General features: G+C 35.8%; 1 protein-coding gene and 1 long non-coding RNA gene across 2 annotated transcripts; both read right to left on the reverse strand.

Annotated features, from left to right (window-relative positions):
- Positions 1-9,169: 9,169 nt before the first annotated feature.
- On the reverse strand, positions 9,170-11,296 carry LOC114540586. The gene is made up of 4 exons (XM_028560709.1): positions 11,288-11,296; positions 10,433-10,501; positions 10,139-10,233; positions 9,170-9,930 (listed from the first exon to the last, which is right to left on the reverse strand). Exons 3-4 carry the CDS (start codon positions 10,139-10,141, stop codon positions 9,202-9,204), a joined length of 732 nt encoding a protein of 243 aa, XP_028416510.1. The 5' UTR covers positions 10,142-10,233; positions 10,433-10,501; positions 11,288-11,296; the 3' UTR covers positions 9,170-9,201.
- A 2,775-nt stretch (positions 11,297-14,071) lies between these two features.
- On the reverse strand, positions 14,072-15,527 carry LOC114540548. Its single transcript, XR_003689076.1, has 3 exons — positions 15,240-15,527; positions 14,341-14,409; positions 14,072-14,151 (listed from the first exon to the last, which is right to left on the reverse strand). It is a non-coding gene; the product is annotated as an uncharacterized LOC114540548 (long non-coding RNA).
- Between the last annotated feature and the right edge of the window lie 2,168 nt (positions 15,528-17,695).

The following is a 17,695-nucleotide window of genomic DNA, read 5'->3' on the forward strand; positions in this document are numbered from 1 at the left end:
CTGATAAAGTTAAAGATCTATTTCCTGAGGGCTCAATTCTTCCAGCATTTAAGAGAACGAAGAATTTGAAGGATATGCTAGCTCCATCTAGACTTAAAGGTGGTTCTAATGCTGCTGAGGCCTTGCATAATAACGTAGGCTGCTATAAATGTAACAGGAGGTGTGATCTTTGTGCTAATTTTCTTGCAGAAGGAGATAGATTTCGCAGCTTTGCCGCAGGGCGATTCTATAAAATTAAGCAAGCCCTGAGTTGTACCTCTACTAATGTTATCTATCTAGCTTCTTGCAAGAAATGCCAACTTCAGTACGTAGGTTCCACTTCAACGGAATTTAAAGTTAGATTTCGGAATCACAAGTCAGCCATGAAAACCGGCAAAAACACGTGCGAGGTTGCCATACATTTTAACAATGCACCTCATAACTTAAGTGATTTCGAATTTATTATTATTGAACAAGTTAGGAACAGTAATGAGCATACGCTTTTAATTAGGGAGGCCTATTGGGCCGCTCAGCTTTGCACTTTGATACCTAATGGACTTAATAAAAGGTGTGAATACCGCTCTAAACGGCGGATTAGATATAATAAGTAATTATGCATGATTGTTATAATTTAAATTTATTAGGATTCCTATTTATAAATAGTGGCCTCTCTTGTAGATATAGTTGTCACTCCTATAATTTTACTGAAGAAGGACGAAGTCCGAAACGTCTTAAATTAATAAATGGAGCAGTGAGAAGTTGTCTGCTTTTTATTATACCTATATTCATATCTTCTAATAAGTTAAGAAGCGGAAATTGTATCCCGATGGTGGATCCTTCTACTGGGGGCTGCATCGTTTTGTTTGGTGCCTATATACTTTTCCTATATATATATATATATATATATATATATAATCAGAATATTTTTCTCGAGATCAGTCCCGCGAGTGATCTAAAGTGATCTAATTCGTTGACATAAAAGCATAAAAAAACTTACAAACTTTACTTGTAAGACTAGTGCACTTTACAAATTACAATAATCATAACCAAACTTTGAAATTAAATTTAAGAGGCTTTTTTCAACCGAAGAGATAATTATAGTATGCAGTAATCACCTTTTACTTCTTAAACGTGCCCGGCAAAAAGCAACAAAGAAATTCTAGTAAATCAAAGTTGTCAAACGCGAGCATTATCGCCAATCGCTATACTTCATTTGAATAAGATTTGGGTCTCCATGCATGCTCTGGTAGACTTTCCCACCGTTATTTACCCACCATTTCCACAACAATATGAGCAGGCTCTCTGACAAAATCTTTTAAAGTGATAATACACAATTCATTCCAAAATTCCTCTTCCTTAGCCCTTTCGAAATAATCTCCTGAAAGTAAAATTTGCAACAATCGTAATATTATTTTAGTTTAGGTCGTAACAATTGCAACATGTCTCACACAGAAGCTCGTTAATTGATATTCTTTATAGAGTTTTATATATAAATTTCTCGATCAGCAGAACCACTAGACTGTAGAAATCCTGTTGCGAGCTTTCCAACTTAGATAAAATACATACCTAGCGTCTGTCCATTTTTTTCCACTTCATTGAAAATTTCTCTAACAGCATTTATGTTAAATTCTATATCTAAGGTATCGAAAAGAAATTATTATCTTTAATTAAGAACTACAACTATATGTTCAAATGAGAAGCAAAGCAATTCAATAATAAACGTGACCTTAGTTTTGTTGAGAAGCATTGTTGGACTTAACGGAGAATTGTTTGGTATATGGAAATAACTCAAATAAGTTTAAAAGAGGGGTAAAACGTTTTTTCATTCAAAATTGTTGGTTGCCTTTCTGTAATTTTCTATCTATTGCTAGAGGAAGGTCGAAAACAGCTGCTTGTGGAGGCGTTTCGCTTACTTCCATGCGCATATTCGGCATATTTCATTGGTGCCGTACGAAGGTAAATAATGCATGTTCTTCCTGTAAATTATAACGGGTAAAAAGAGAGTATGTAACTCTGATTCAGTCCGCATGCATGACTGCAGTTAAACGTTTGGGAAATTTGCTGACTTGCATGCAAGCGTCTCACTGTTATAACCTCACACCAATTTAAAGTGCGACGATATAGTCTAAAGACTATACCAATCAAGTTTTACCTTCATCTTCCAATGAATACTCTGATTTCGTGGTCGCGGGATAACCAAATAGACCATGTATCTGACACAACGATTTGATTAACGAAGGAAACGTATTGCTGATGCCTCTTGCAATTTGTTTTCTGTTGAATCTCTCGGCTTCAAGGTAAATTAAATGGCGAAAAACCACATACAAAAACTCGTCTATTTCTCCGTGGATCGAGTTACGATGTCTTAAAAATTCCCTAAACCTTCTTAAGTTTATTGCTGCATCCATTTTTCATATCCGCGGTATTTTCATCTCACTGAAGAAATGTTGATAGCCCATGCAGCAAGTGGAATTATAGTGAGTCTTTTGTTTGTAAAAATTGTTTTGACATTTCTCAAGAATTGATGGATATATCAGCGGTGTCCTATCATCTCCCGCAAGCAGGCCAACTCAGCGATAAAAAATAGCGCAAATTTTGACTGAGCAAGCGGGTAGGTATGGCAACCAAGCGGCCTGATGATTCGCCCACGAAATTCTATAATACCTTTTCGCTCAGTTCCGCCAGCTACGCCATTATCAATCAAAATTTAGAGATATCTTCATAATACCAAGATTTCGACTCAAATCATGTTTCAAATGCACATTGACCACAAAATTTCAAATGATGATCAAGTGACAGCATCTTGCCAAAGTTTAGGCGTACAGGGCGGGGATCAGGTATTTTTTATCAAATCATTCGTCTGCACCCCCAATTTTTTAGCCTGTATGCATGCCTATGATCTTAAGGTAGGTGATGCACCTTGCCATGAAGAAGTTTCATTATAGTTTATCGACTTAATTATCGATTATTTTGATTCCATCTTTTGATTACGAGTATCACAAGATTTGTCCGGTACAATATAGTCACCTATATATAGTTGGTGACTAATAATAATAGTCACCTAATTCATTTCTTTCAAATTTCACATATGCTTTTACTTCAGTTCTTTATACAATATTTTTGCTCGTTATTTAATCTGAAATTTACCAATTTGCACAGGCGCACAAATCCAAAATAATTTCGGGGGTCTCTTACGTTATGGAATCTGGGACCGACTTTTGTCGTGTTTATATTTGACAGAAAAAAAATAATTAAAGCGAGCCAGCTTGGGACTTGAAATTAAGACCGTCGGGAATGATATTTAGTCACATTCTCAGCCCCATGCAATTTTCTCTATGGAGCTGCCTATTTTAACTGAAATTACCCGACTTCTAAATAAATGAAAGCATAGGGTTTATTGCCAGAATCTGGTTGTTACATTATAATAGTAATTGTAGTATTGTTAAACGACCCCTTTTTCTAATTATTTTATACGCGGGATCGTCGGGGCCGTATGAGGGACAGCTCAGATATTACCAATACACTTCCTTTCCAGTATATTTACTGTCGTGCCCCAGACCAAGTCATCAATCTTCTTCTAAAATAGTGCAGCCCATGATATTTTATACTCTACAACTATAGTGCGTTATTGTGCATTGTTCATTGTGCATTGTTCATAGTGCAAGGTGCAAAGTGTTTTCATTTCCGTGTGTCCATCACGTGCAAAACCCTTGTGTGCATATAACAAACAATTTCCCTTATATTACATGCAGTATTATAGAATATATGTCCAAGAATTTACCTATTTTCTACATTTTCTAATTTGAGGTAACACTATGGTAGCAAAACGTACTAGCTTTTACTGCATTATTAAAGTTCACAGATTTCAACCGGACTGATTTTTTCTGTCCATCTCCATGAACTGAAAGATGATGGTGTCCTGCCTCCCACATCCCCTAATGTGCGCCCTTGCCGCCCTTGCCTTTGCATTCATGGTCTAATGATAAAGTACATGTGTTAATATAAGTATATATATGCTGAGTGTAGTGAGTATATATCGATCACAATAACAGATAATCTTTCTATTTTTTAAGTTCGAGGCTTTGAAACAAAGAATTCATCTTTTCTTGGTATTCAGGTGATTTAAACTTGTCGTCCAACTCCTTTTTGAGTTCTTTTAATTTCGTGAGTAATCATAGCCTCCATCATCATAACCATCTTCATTATTATCCTGTATTATGATAGAAAAAAGTATCAAAAATGACTCTAGGCTCAACAGCGATATGGGTCCAAAGAGCACAGACACCAATTGATATCGAATCATGCAATCATGCAGTTTACGAAATATTCTTTACGAATTACCTCTGATTCTGATTCTGACAAACCCGCTCCTTTAATTACAACTGGCTCGATCTAAAGAAAATATATATTTAGCTAATATCCGAAACAGAATGTACCATTTTTTAGTGAAAATCTCATACTCCACGTGCACTGATTTTGACTCTGATTGATTTATACTGATCCTGCCTCGATCAGAAACATTGGTCTAACTGGAACTATATCATGCAAACGAACCTAAAATCATCTGGAGTATCATAGCGTATATATATGGGGGCATTTAAATGAAGGTTTTTTACCAGCATTTGTTTATCCGGGCGGTTATTTTCTCGGCATCTTCGGCACGCTTCCTTTTCCTGTGAGTCGAACAACCTGTCTATAAATAAAACTAGGAAATTATTTATATATAGTATATTGAACAAGTTTATACATATAGTACATGCAACCTGAGCAGAGGCTATTTTCGTACATATATAGTTCGCCGTTTTTATAAGAAATGCATGGCGCATTGGCGCTTTCAGAGCCATTTAATATATATATAGCTTCAGACCGGTTTAATGCACTGCACTTACTGAACGTCTTCGCTCAAATTGTATTGCAGCATTTAAATGTCTTTTGTCTGGATATTCGGGTTCCCAAATTATCGCTTTCAATTTGTAGTCATAGCTTTCAGAACTCCATTCGAATTTCAGAAGGTTCACCGTTTTTGGCTTACGCGTACTTTCAAAATATTCTTTTAGTAAAGAATATTTATCCGCATGACCTTTACCAATCTTCGCCGTGAGCTTGTTAAATGCGTCTAAGTGTAGCTTGCAGGCTAATTCAAATTCTCTCCAAGATGTCATTTCACTAGAGCGTAGCAAATCATCTAATTTATGAGTTTTAATAACGTCGTATTCAGCGCACGTTCCAAAAGTAGAAAGGATTGTTTTACGTTTGTGAAGTTTATCAAAAAGAATCCTACAACTTGTGCAATGCCCTCTGGTACTGCGCGGTTCTCCATTTTTTTTTTTTTGTATTTCGACATATGTTCAACTGAAGCTGGCTTTCCTTCCGAACATGCCTTATTATCCACACATTTATAAACATCCACGTCTTCCAGTTTCACACCATTATCGCCATGTTCCCTTATTTCACACAGTTTTGTATGAAGGTATAACGGTTGAACGAAGCTTCGGACGTCAAGAGAGATACCAAATTTTTCTGGATCTTTTCTGTTCTCTGCCCAAGAGACGGGTTTAAGACAATTCCCATCCCTCAAATCCCCCAAAATTTCCAACGTTGTTTTGCAAGCGTCTTTGGGATCATGAAATAAATCATTCATCTGTATTCAACAGAAAATTATGTGGTAACTATCAGTCATGTAGCAAATCCAGCAATAAGTAACCATGCACTAAAATACTAGTGCAACATCAGGAAATATTGTGCTATTTTCATTGAAAATACTCATGCAGCATATATCGTGCAAGTATATATGCTAAAGTTTGCAGCATGACATTACATAAGTCTTGCATGAATATAGTTGAAGGCCTATAATTATATAGACATAATTGTTGGGAGTTCTGCGTGCTATAATGTTTAGTTTAGTGCTATTTTTCTTTCTAAAACAGTCTGGAGGACAACTGTTACATGCAGCAGTTTGAAAAAGCATTACAATTTGCAAGTATACTTTAAACTGCAGGGGGTTTAAAATTTTATACATTTTATAAATATCAGAATATTTTTCTCTCGGTCCCGAGTGATCTAATTCGTTGACATAAAAGCAAAAAAACTTACAAACTTTACTTGTAAGACTACTGCACTTTACAAACTACAATAATCATAACCAAACTTTGAAATTAATTTTTTTAGGCTTTTTTCAGCCGAACAGATTAATTATAGTATGCAATAATCAGTTGACGAGGGGAGTATTTCAGATTCGTATTTCTTTTAGACTGCCTCTTGGTCATATATCTGCATTTCTAACCATTTCCAGTAGAATATGAGCAGGTTCTCTGACCATGTCAGTAAGGGATTCAAATTGCCGAAGTTCATCTTCCTTGGGAAATTTGTAATAACACCCTAGAAGTAATCTAGATTTTAGTTCCTGTCAAATGGGAAACTATGATGGTAACTCATCAAGCCTGGTTCACATATATCAACTTGACATGCCTGCGCGATCATGGTTCATGTATCTACTAAAATGGGCCATTTAGTTGTGAAGTTGCCAATCAGTTATTCAAACTAAATAGCTACATACCTAGTGTCTTATCGTTCTTCTTCAAGCTATCGAAAATCTCTTTAATGGCATTTGGATTAACTTCTGGAACTGCATGAAATAGCAAAATATATATCAAGAATTTGGGGCAGGGATGTCCCAGTGGGACTGGGACACTGGAAGAGTTTCAGAAAATTATTACGAGTCTAAAATTTATCTGTCTTTAATAATATTCTCTATCCTGGTCTTAAGCATACACCAAACTAGATTCAAAAAAGTCAAGATTTACCTTCATCTTCGGGAGAATAGTCAAACTTCGTGGTCGCGGGATAGCCATATAGACCATGTATTAGACACAACGATTTGATAAATAAATGAAATTTTTTTCTGATTCTGTTTACAATAAATTCTCGCGGCACTTCGAAATACTCTTCAAAGTTAACAAAAGAAGATAAAACTACGAATAAAAAGCTCTCTATCTCGTTGTGAATCCAGTTACGTTCTTTTAAAAAAGAATTGCGTGAAATCTCGTCTTCTTGTGAAGCCATCAGCTCAAAAGACATTCAGCCCTTCTTTCAACTCATTTGATGTGCGTTGGTTGCCCAGTATGGGGGAACTATGTGTTTTGCATTTATATGAAAAAATTCTTTGCTTGCTACGCGACATGGTCTTAAAAATAATTAATTAAAAGTTTGCATCCTGTTGTGAACCGGCTAACGGACCGACCTGGTGAGAATTTTTTTAGTTGTGTGAGGCATTGTATACATGACAACTAGGTAGCCTAGGTATCTTAATTTGTTGTCTTGAAAGCATGCACATTATACTTAGCTCTGTGCATGTTATTATAAAATTTAGGCATGCAACCATACCGATTTCGATCATAGCTATATTATTTGCCGACGATACAAACATACTGCGTATATATCTTTGCCCTAACATTCTTAAGGTTAGGATGATGGGAATATATTGAAATAAATACTACAAAAACGAAACTCATTCCTTTTAGTTTACGAAACAGAAATTGAAATATGGTTTTCATATAAAATTTAAATAAAGAAAGAAAGTAAAACAAGCCTAAACCATTACTTTCTTAATAATCATTTTTACCAAATTTGCAACACGGTACGTCTATTCTCAAAGAAAATTATGAAAGGTACAGATATTATTTCCAGGAATTGACACTTTACAAACTTAAACTCGCTAAAATTATTTCATTACTTACAAATTGAAATTGTAATTTGGAGTATTCGAAGTGGTGGGACCTGTTTTCACTTTTAATTCTCAAAACTTTTCACACCCCGTCCATGCACCATTTTGTTTTTTTGCTGGGAAAAATAACTCCAGAAGCATTATAATATATCTATAAGAAGAAAGTGGTGGGATAGCTAAAAAATAGGAAGGCATATGGGGTAGAGTAAACAAAAAATGAGGAAGTGAAAGGTGGGGTAGAGAAAAATTAATATTGTAAATCTTTTGCTCACGAAAATCTAACATAAACCCTACAATTTATTAAGTCATCATCTATCAAGTGGCTGACATTAAGATATAGTGGTTTTTCTATGGTCTATGGAACATTATTGCAGTGTAGTTTGGAAACACAGTAATTCTTAAGCTAACTTTTCTGGTTCCCAATCCTTCGCTTGTAATTTATAATTATTCCTTTCAGAATCCCATTCGTATTTTAGAACTTTTGCCTGTTTCGGCCTACGAGTTCTTTCAAAATATTCTTTCAATACAATATATGAATCATCAGGTAGGCGGAACGGTTTACATTGTGTATGGTTTTAAAAAAAGATCCTGAGGTATTTGATTTTCTCTCTTAACCTATATTCAACAATTTCTTTGCTTTTTTCACTAGAATTATTCTCATTCACCACTTTTAACCTCGCCTAACTCAGGTTCGGATTGCCGTTATTTCTACAAACGTCAAACAGGCTTTAAACGTCAGCAGTAGTTCATCGACTCTCTGTCGTACAAAACTGAGAACCTCAAAACACTCTGTCATTGTACGGTTAGCATTGCTAAGTATCATGTTATATAGATGCTTGGAGAAATGGTTAAACATTTCAAAAACAGACATCTGTGAATTATGTCATGAACATTTTGCAACCAGACGCAAACCAAAACCCTTCTCAGAGTATGCAAGTTTGTTTTTATCAGAAAAGAGATATTCGGTATTGCAAATCCATTAATTCGCTGTATCTCGCCGCAAGAGTTGCTGGTGGTAGTTACTGCAACCACTGTGCTGCAACTTGATTTCTAATCTTTCCCTTGCCGTCATTTCACCAAAGCTTGAAAGCTAAAAGATTTCTAACTTCTTAATACCATAATTTTGCCATTTTCTTTTACCAATTGCAAAGCATGCATACACTGTGTTTCCTATTTCTTTGACATTCACAAATGACATAAAAGATGCCGCATGTTATTCTCACGTAGGCAGCCAGTCTCAAAATATAAATTAAATGTTGATGGGTGTTCAGGATAACGAAGGTAAAAACAGATTTAACCAAATTAACTGGAGAATTGCGAGAAATGCAAGGTATGTAGTTGTAACATCAATTATAGTTTAACTAAAACAAATTTTACTTAAAGATATTATCTTATATGGGTTAAGCTTGGTACATTATCTAAATAATTTATAGCTATAAATCGTTATACATCCATTTTTTTAATTTCTAACAAATAGTTCATTAACAACAAGCTGGGTTTCAGTTATCAGACTCTTCTGGTCTCCAGTCCTTAGCTTGCAATTTATAATTTTGGCTTTCAGAATTCAATTCGTATCTTAGAACTTTTGCGTTTTTCGGCTTACGCGTACTTTCAAAATATTCTTTCAATACAGGATATGGATCTTGATTCTCACCAGTCTTCCTCGTGAGATCGTTGAATGCTCTTAAATGTTCATTGCAGGCTGATTCGAAATCTTTCCAGGAAGTGTTTGCAGTGGAACCGAGCAATTCATCTAATTTACGAGTTTTAATAACATCATATTCAGCACAATTCCCGAAGACACCAAGGTTTCTTTCCAATGCAACCGAACGCCTTGACAGGGTTGGAGGACTATCGAAAAAAATCTCACAACTTTTGCAGGGCCTCATTTTTCTACGCGGTTTTCCATTTCCGCTTTTTCTGTATTTAGACTTCTTTTTAGCCAAATTTGGGTTTCTTTTAAAGTCTTTTCTGTCAACGCATTGATAGCCGTTCACCTCTGCAAGTTTCAAATCATTTTTGCGATGTTTTCTTACTTCCCGCAGCCGGGTATGGACGTATAACGGTCGGAGAAAGGGTCGAACACCAAGAGAAAATCCACAATTCCCAGGGAATTCTTTGTTTTCCATCCATATCACGGGTTTTAGATAATTTCCGTCCGTCAGATCCTCCAAAAGCTCTAGCGTTGCTTCGCAAGCATCTTCGTGACCATCAAATAAATCTTGCATCTATATTTTGGGAAAATCATGAAATATGATCAAGAAAATCGGTTGGAAGTGAGGTTTTCTGGACTCGTCGGTGATTACCATTTACCTTGGGGTAATGAAAATTTCGGTCGGAAAAACAATTGGTACGGAATCTCCAAGGTAAAACGTAAGCAACCCAGATTTTCAGATGGGCTGTCTCTTAATAACATGCCTGATCAGACATACCTACCATTTCTAGAAGAATATGAGCAGGCTCTCTGACTAGGTCGGTAAAAGATTCAAATTGCCAAAATTTATCTTCCTTTGCATCTGTGTGATAATCTCCTGAAAGTATATAAGGCAAGCATATGATGCAGGCATATATGTTAGCAACAGTGCACGTAGATCAGATTCAGTTTCCAATGCTTCCAATTTCGCTCAAACACAAATTATTTTTTGATTGATTGGTTCTCTTGCTACTGAAATCAGACTCCCCGCCTTCACATGTGGTAATCATCCAAAGGCAAAGAATGAAGCTACATACCAAGTGTCTTATCATTTTTTGTCAAGCTGTTGAAAATCTCTTTAACTGCCTCTGGTTTAATAGCTATAACTAAGATACCAAAAAAGATAAATTAACAAACTTCTTTAAGCCCGTTGGAACAAAGTTAAAGCCAGTGCAACAATGTTGCATGTTCCAACCAACCAGTAAGTTTGTAGTTGGAAGAATATGGGGAGAAAAGTCTTGTGAGCTAGTTCCTTTAAATTATAACATCTCACATTTCGAAATATTTGTAATAAAATTAAATTTGAGGTCTAAAATATCCTTTGAAAATACCGGCAGTATATATAAGCAAAAGCATCGTTATTAATTCAGGTGTTTTGAATTTAAGATGGTGCTGCATGCAGTAATTTATTTTTATTTGACTGACCATAGATCTGCCAATTTAGCTTGCCTTATTGTTTGTCGAACCTGCATGCGTTCACAATTCTAACCGTTTATAACATTTTGAAAATAGTATTCGACTAGTGCGCTTTGAAAAGTGTTTGGCTGTTTTGGTCGTGACAGCTGACAGCAAAGAAAAGACAGATATTTGTGGGGGCGTGTTGTAATTATTAAGCGCCTATACGGCATATTTCGTTGGAACCATACAGTGGCAAAGTTAATTGCATATTTGGAAAATAATAACTGGGCAGAAATTCAAAATCTCTTTTATATATACTTGGCAAAATACACGTATTTTTTCCTTCTCCGTATCTATCGCATATACGAGACCCACTTTTGTTAGGTCTCTATTCATGTATCCCTAGCCTTTAGGCGATTTATTTGTATTTGGGGCTAAACTTTCGTCATTGAAAGTATGGTGAGGATTATAGTTAAAAATAATTCAAGCTTTACCTTCATCATCAGGAGAATAGTCAAGTTTGTAGACGCGGGATAACCATATAGACCATGTATTTGACACAACGATTTCATTAATAATGGAAATTTTTCGCTAATTTTTTTTGAAATAATTTCCCCTCTTACTTGGAAACGCTCTTCAAAGTTAACAAAATGAGATAAAATTACGAACAAAAAGTTCTCGATCTCTGTGTGAATCCAGTTGCGTTCTTTGAAGAAATAGTTGCGTAAGATCTCGTCTTCTTCTTGTGAAGCCATCCTCCTAATATAAATTTTGTGCTAAGTCCTTAATTCTTTCTCATTATTTATAATATAAGGGACATTTTGAGTTGAATGCCAAATAAGGGGGAGAAATATATTTGCATTTATATGAAAAAATTCTTTATTATTTGCTACGACATGCAGTTTTGTTTTAAAAGGTCTTGACATCCGTTTGATTGATTGATTGCCATCCTGTTGTGACGCGGTAAGCGGACCAACCCATGCAATAAAAAAAACAAAAAAACTGCATATTTTGAGTGTGTGAAACGTTGTATATCGAAACCAGCTAACCTGGTCACTAAAGAGAGTATATATAGTTATGAGGTGTTCACTGAATTTTATCCTAACTTTCATGCATGACAGTCATAAAAGAAATATACTAAAACGTCACCATAAAACCGATCAGAAAATATTCAAAGGGAAAAACAGATCGGTGTAGGATAACGTGCATGCATATCACCATATATGATATGGGCATGTGACGGGTATATATGCAGTAAACGTTCTCTGGCATATAACTACTTTATTACTTTTATTCTAGTTTTCAACAATAGCTAACTGTTAATTATTTAAGTATTAAAAAGTTTGCTGTATATAAGATGCATAAAGTAAGATATAAAGTTAGGTTCTAAGTTACACTATTTAAAAAATTACTTACAGCCAATTATATAAGATGCATAAAGTAAGATATAAAGTTAGGTTCTAAGTTACACTATTTAAAAAATTACTTACAGCCATGTATATAAGATGCATAAAGTAAGATATAAAGTTAGGTTCGATCTAAGTTACACTATTTAAAAAATTACTTACAGCCATGCATGCATTTACTGTGTATACGCGTTGAATGTAACAGCAAAACTATTCTGAACCAACGTTATAGAAACGCGGGCAGGAGTGCATATTTACATATTAATCTAATTAAACAACTGGAACGATAACTCCTGACAAACATTCCTATTCAGCTTGAAGCGAAAATAGTTTTTTTGAGTTTTGAGACGAAATACTTGACGGCGGACGTTGGGCTGTGTGTCAAATTAAAGCTTTTGAAAAGTTATATTTGATGTAGAAATTTCAAGACTTAAACTGCAAAGGAAATATTTAAAAAAAAAAACAATTACCGACCGGCAAAAAACTTTTCACGGATATTTCCCTTTAAACTAAAGTCTCGAAATTTCTGCACGAAATATAACTTTTTATTAGCTTTAATTTCAAATACGGCTCAACATTTGGCGTCAAGTATTTCAGCTCAAAACTCAGAAAAAGTAAAAAGCACTGCCACTGGCTTAAACTGGTTTCTGTTGAAAGTGCGGCCTTGGAACTATTACCTATTGAATTAATTGTCACATTAAAAAAGTAAATGTCAACAATAAGAATAACCTATATGAGCTGGGTTTTAGTTATTTCGTGACTGAATTGTATACAAGTCATGTTTGCTATGGTCTTATGGATCATCATTGTGAATGTCTATAGTTTGGAAACGTAACATTTTATATATTATCAGGCTCTTCTGGTTTCCAGTCCTTCGCTTGCAATTCATAATTTTGGCTTTCAGAATTCCATTCGTATCTTAGAACTTTGGCGTTTATCGGCCTACGCGTACTTTCAAAATATTCTCTCAATACAGGATATGGATCTTGATTCTCACCAGCCCTCCTCGTGAGATCGTTGAATGCTCTTAAATGTTCATTGCAGGCTGATTCAAAATCTCTCCAGGAAGTGTTTGCAGTAGAGCCGAGCAATTCATCTAATTTATGAGTTTTAATAACATCATATTCAGCACAATTCCCGAAGACACCAAGGTATTCTTCATTTTCTTCAACCGGCCAGTTTTGTCGTCCATAAAAGAAAAACGTACAACTCTTGCAGGGACTTCTGGTTTTGCGCGGTCTCCCATTACTTCTTTTTTTGTATTTAGATTTCTTTTTAGCCAAATCTGGATTTTCTTTAATGCCTTTTCTGTCAAAACATTGATAAGCGTTCACGTCTCCTGGTTTTACACCATTGTGATGTTCTCTTATTTCCCGTAGCCTGGTTTGGACGTATAAAGGTCGAACAAATGGTCGAACACCAAGAGAAAATCCAGAATGCTTTTCCGGGTTTTCCCTGTGCTCTGCCCATATCACGGGTTTCAGATAATTTCCATCCACCAGATCCTCCAAAAGCCCTAGCGTTACTTCACAAGCGTCTTCGTGACCATAAAATAAATCTCGCATCTGTTATTAGGTAGAAAGTGATGCTATAACTATATGATACCGTAACTATATGTAACCACATTAACCAATAGAAACTTCGCAAACCGGCATTTCTTAGAAACCTAACTTCTAAGTTTGACTAAACAGTAGTCTTTATCAAAAAGCACATGACAATTCTAAATTTAGATTTTCAAATTTGCAAGTTTATAGCATTTTACTGAGACGTCGAGAATTTTTGTTTATTTTAGGCAGTTGTTATACCACATTTAAAGCGGACAGTCTGTTAATAACTTGCCTGATCAGACATACTTACCATTTCTACAAGAATATGAGCAGGCTCTCTGACTAAGTCGGTAAAAGATTCAAATTGCCAAAAATGATCTTCCTTTGCATCTGTGTGATAATCTCCTGAGAGTAATGTATATATATATATATATATATATATATATATATATAGTTAGTAACAGCTTTTAGGTTTAGTCTCAAAGAGAAACTTATCAAGAAATTCGTTCTGTCATTGTTCTTCTAATGCATTAATTAACGCTTATTGCGGCAGTGTTATTAAAAATTTTCTAAATAAATAATAAAGCTACATACCAAGTGTCTTATCATTTTTTGTCAAGCTGTTGAAAATCTCTTTAACTGCCTCTGGTTTAACATCTGTAACTAAGATTATACCGAAGAAGATACTGGAATTAGCGAAAGACTGCAAAAGTTAACCCCCTTGAACTAGGCTGGACGCATTCTGGTCTTAACTAGATTTTCGGTCTTTTATGAGTCATTCACTATTTTCACTAAATCCTGTGATGCTGTGCGCGCGCATTTCTTGGGGTACTAAAATATGATCAAAATGGCGACATTTTGTTTTGATTTTGGCGGGATTTGGCACCCCAAGGAATGCGCGCGCACAGCATCATGGGATTTAGTGAAAATAGTGAATAGATTTTTAATAAACTATTTTTCATAATCGTTCCATCCGCGAGATTAAATTTTTGTAGGTCTCCCCATGCACCTGTGCAAGTTATAGTGTGATATGAAACAACCTATCATTATTGGCTGATTTTTAACCGTCGTTTGCTTACGGAAAGTTATAATGACCCAAATGTTACCTTTGAGATACCTAAATCTACAGATCCGTACTCGACATGCATTTTGTTCGTGATTTTTTCTCTCGCTACTAAGCTAAGAACTGTTTGGGGGGGCGTATTGCTAAATGCGCTTTTACGGCATATTTCTTTGGAACCATGCGGTTGCATTTTTAGAAAAATTGTTAAGAAATTTATTGATTTTATTTCATTTAAAAATGTACACAAGTTTTCGTTCCCCGAACGTATTCCATATATGAGAATCAATTTTATTAGGTGTCTTTATTAGGTTTTATATAACTGTTAGGCTTTACGCACTTTCTAACATTTAAACGACTCAAGGACATGTTGTCAACCTAAGCAAACTTGGGTGTATCGAGGATTATAGTTCAAAAATAATTCAAGCTTTACCTGTGTCATCAGGAGAATAGTCAGAGTTTGTAGACGCGGGATAACCATATAGACCATGTATTTGACACAAGGATTTGATTAATAAAGGAAATTTATTGCTGATTCTGTTTACAATAAATTCTCGCGGCACTCCGTAATCCTCTTCATAATTAACAAAAGAAGATAAAATTACGAACAAAAAGCTCTTTATCTCTGTGTGAATCCAGTTACGTTCTTTTAAGAAATAGTTGCGTAAGATGTTGTCTTCTTGTGAAGCCATCTTTGCAATAGATTTTGTGTTCAGTCCTTCGTTCAGCCTAGTTATGCAAGGAACTGTGCATGAATATGAGTTGAATGCCCAGTATGGGGGAAATAATATGTTTTGCATTTATATGAAATTCCTTATTACTTGCAACGACATGTAGGTTTGCTTTGAGAGATCCTGTTGTGATACCAACTCGGTGAGAAAATTGTGTTCAACTCAGTAACGCTCAAGCATGCTGGTGAGGATGCATTAGTTCACGGGGAAGTGGATGTCGCTCGAAGGTGAAGGGTAGGCTTAACCCATGCACCAGGGCACATTTTTATCTTGAAGAATGCACCTATTTCCGCCACAACTCACATGGTGGTTATTCGTGTTGCTCAGTGCATGATTTTTAGTAAGATATTTCGCCTGCCATACTTCCAGAGTGGCGAGGAATTAGTTTAGGGAGGAGACTACAGAGTACGTATCACAGTCATGCATGACTGAATTTGTGTGCCATGTTAGAACGTTAACTATTGTTCAAGAGAGAAATTCCAAGAATAACAATGAACTCTGGGACAGTGTCTTAACTGCTTGGAGAGAATTCCCTCACGAAATTAACTTAAGGGACTTGATAGATAGCATGCCTCGTAGGTGTTTAGCCGTCGTTAAGGTTTGATCTCGAGATTCTACAAAATACTAAACGTTGCAAAAAATGTGAATATTTCATTGATTTAGTTTTATTTTTTCAGCTTGTCCTTTTATAATCATGATCAACGATCTGCTATAAGGGATTGGGAGAACAAGTGGAAGCATGAGTCTTCACTTTCAGAAACCCGTAGGACTTTGTCTACTACAAATATTTTCAAATCAACTGTTCGTTCTGTCTCGCACTTCTCCGGACGCTTAACTGATTAGCAGTCACTCATACAGTATCTTTTATGAACTTAATAACTAACATTAACTAGATATATTACATTAAAATTAATTTAACAAGACGCCTGTTCTGGCATTAACTCCGGCGCACGTGCCAGTCTTCAATATAGAGCTTCTGAACATAAACAATACAGTTCATAATTCATATTCGCATTTAGATGCCTTGCGAACCTAAATGTTCGATCACGAAATTCAAAAGGACATTGTACTTTAAAAAGTATAGAAGTTCAATTGTTCAAAAATGTAAATAAACCGCATGATATATTCGCTTTGTCTCACACTTTGCCTTTGGAATTCGCGCTTATATAGTTATATAGTTATAGAAATCTACATGTATTAAATATATTCTTACCCCAATTCAATCTAAACTTAGTCGAAAAGCGTGAAAAGAACTGTTTATTTGTTCCTCTTGGAGGAATTGCCGTATCATGCGAGCGAAATCGAATCGCGCATCAAAAAATTAGCCAAAGCTGTGCACCACAACTGCCACAACTCTTAGCAGATAAGACTGGGGCGTAGATAAATACGGTTACATACACATTTTAAATACTAGAATGTTTCGCGCCATTCAGACTTGCGACGACGAAAAATAAAAAAAACAAAAAAAAAACAACAAAACAAAACCAGGGCGAATTTTCAACTCCGTCGCTGACGCCGGAGTAATTATAATGATGGAATGTTGCTGGGTATTCAAACCAACCCTCCGGGGCCAAAGTTCGACTAGTTCGTGGATGCTCGCTCATTTGCTTCTAGCTTCTATTAAAACACATAAATGTTGCACCGACCTTTTGTAATGACCATGCTGTGTTTTGACCAAAACATTCCTTACCACACCATCCTTTCCAGGGTAAACTTCTCCAACTCGGGCTAACTTCCATTTCCCGTGCGGTGTCTCGTAATCGACCATCAAGACCAATCTTCGCCAATCTTCATCTGTCGTTCTTTTAATCGCTATTTTCCTCTTTTCTGCAACGTCGGGAGATACTCTCGAATAAATCTCTTCCAAAATTGCTGAACAAGAGTTGGACAAACTCAAAACCTTCGACTTGAGATTTCACATCTCTCGAATGACCCGTGAGGAACGCTGTTCGATGCTCGACCGATGAGAAAATGGTTAGGGGTAAGGGGTTGTAAATCATTGGGATCGTTCGATGGGTATCCTAAGGGTCTTCCGTTGATCAACGACTTTACTTCGGCAAAAACTGTGTTCATTTCGTTCCAAGATAACCGTTGGCTCCCGATCTACAACAACAAGTTGATGTAGGGTTGCGAAATCTTCGAGCTTCTGTCGCAACTT

The sequence above is a fragment of the Dendronephthya gigantea genome, unplaced genomic scaffold, assembly GCF_004324835.1.
Source record: "Dendronephthya gigantea isolate DGI-Jeju-01 unplaced genomic scaffold, DenGig_1.0 000241F, whole genome shotgun sequence".
NCBI classification, from domain to species: domain Eukaryota; kingdom Metazoa; phylum Cnidaria; class Anthozoa; order Malacalcyonacea; family Nephtheidae; genus Dendronephthya; species Dendronephthya gigantea.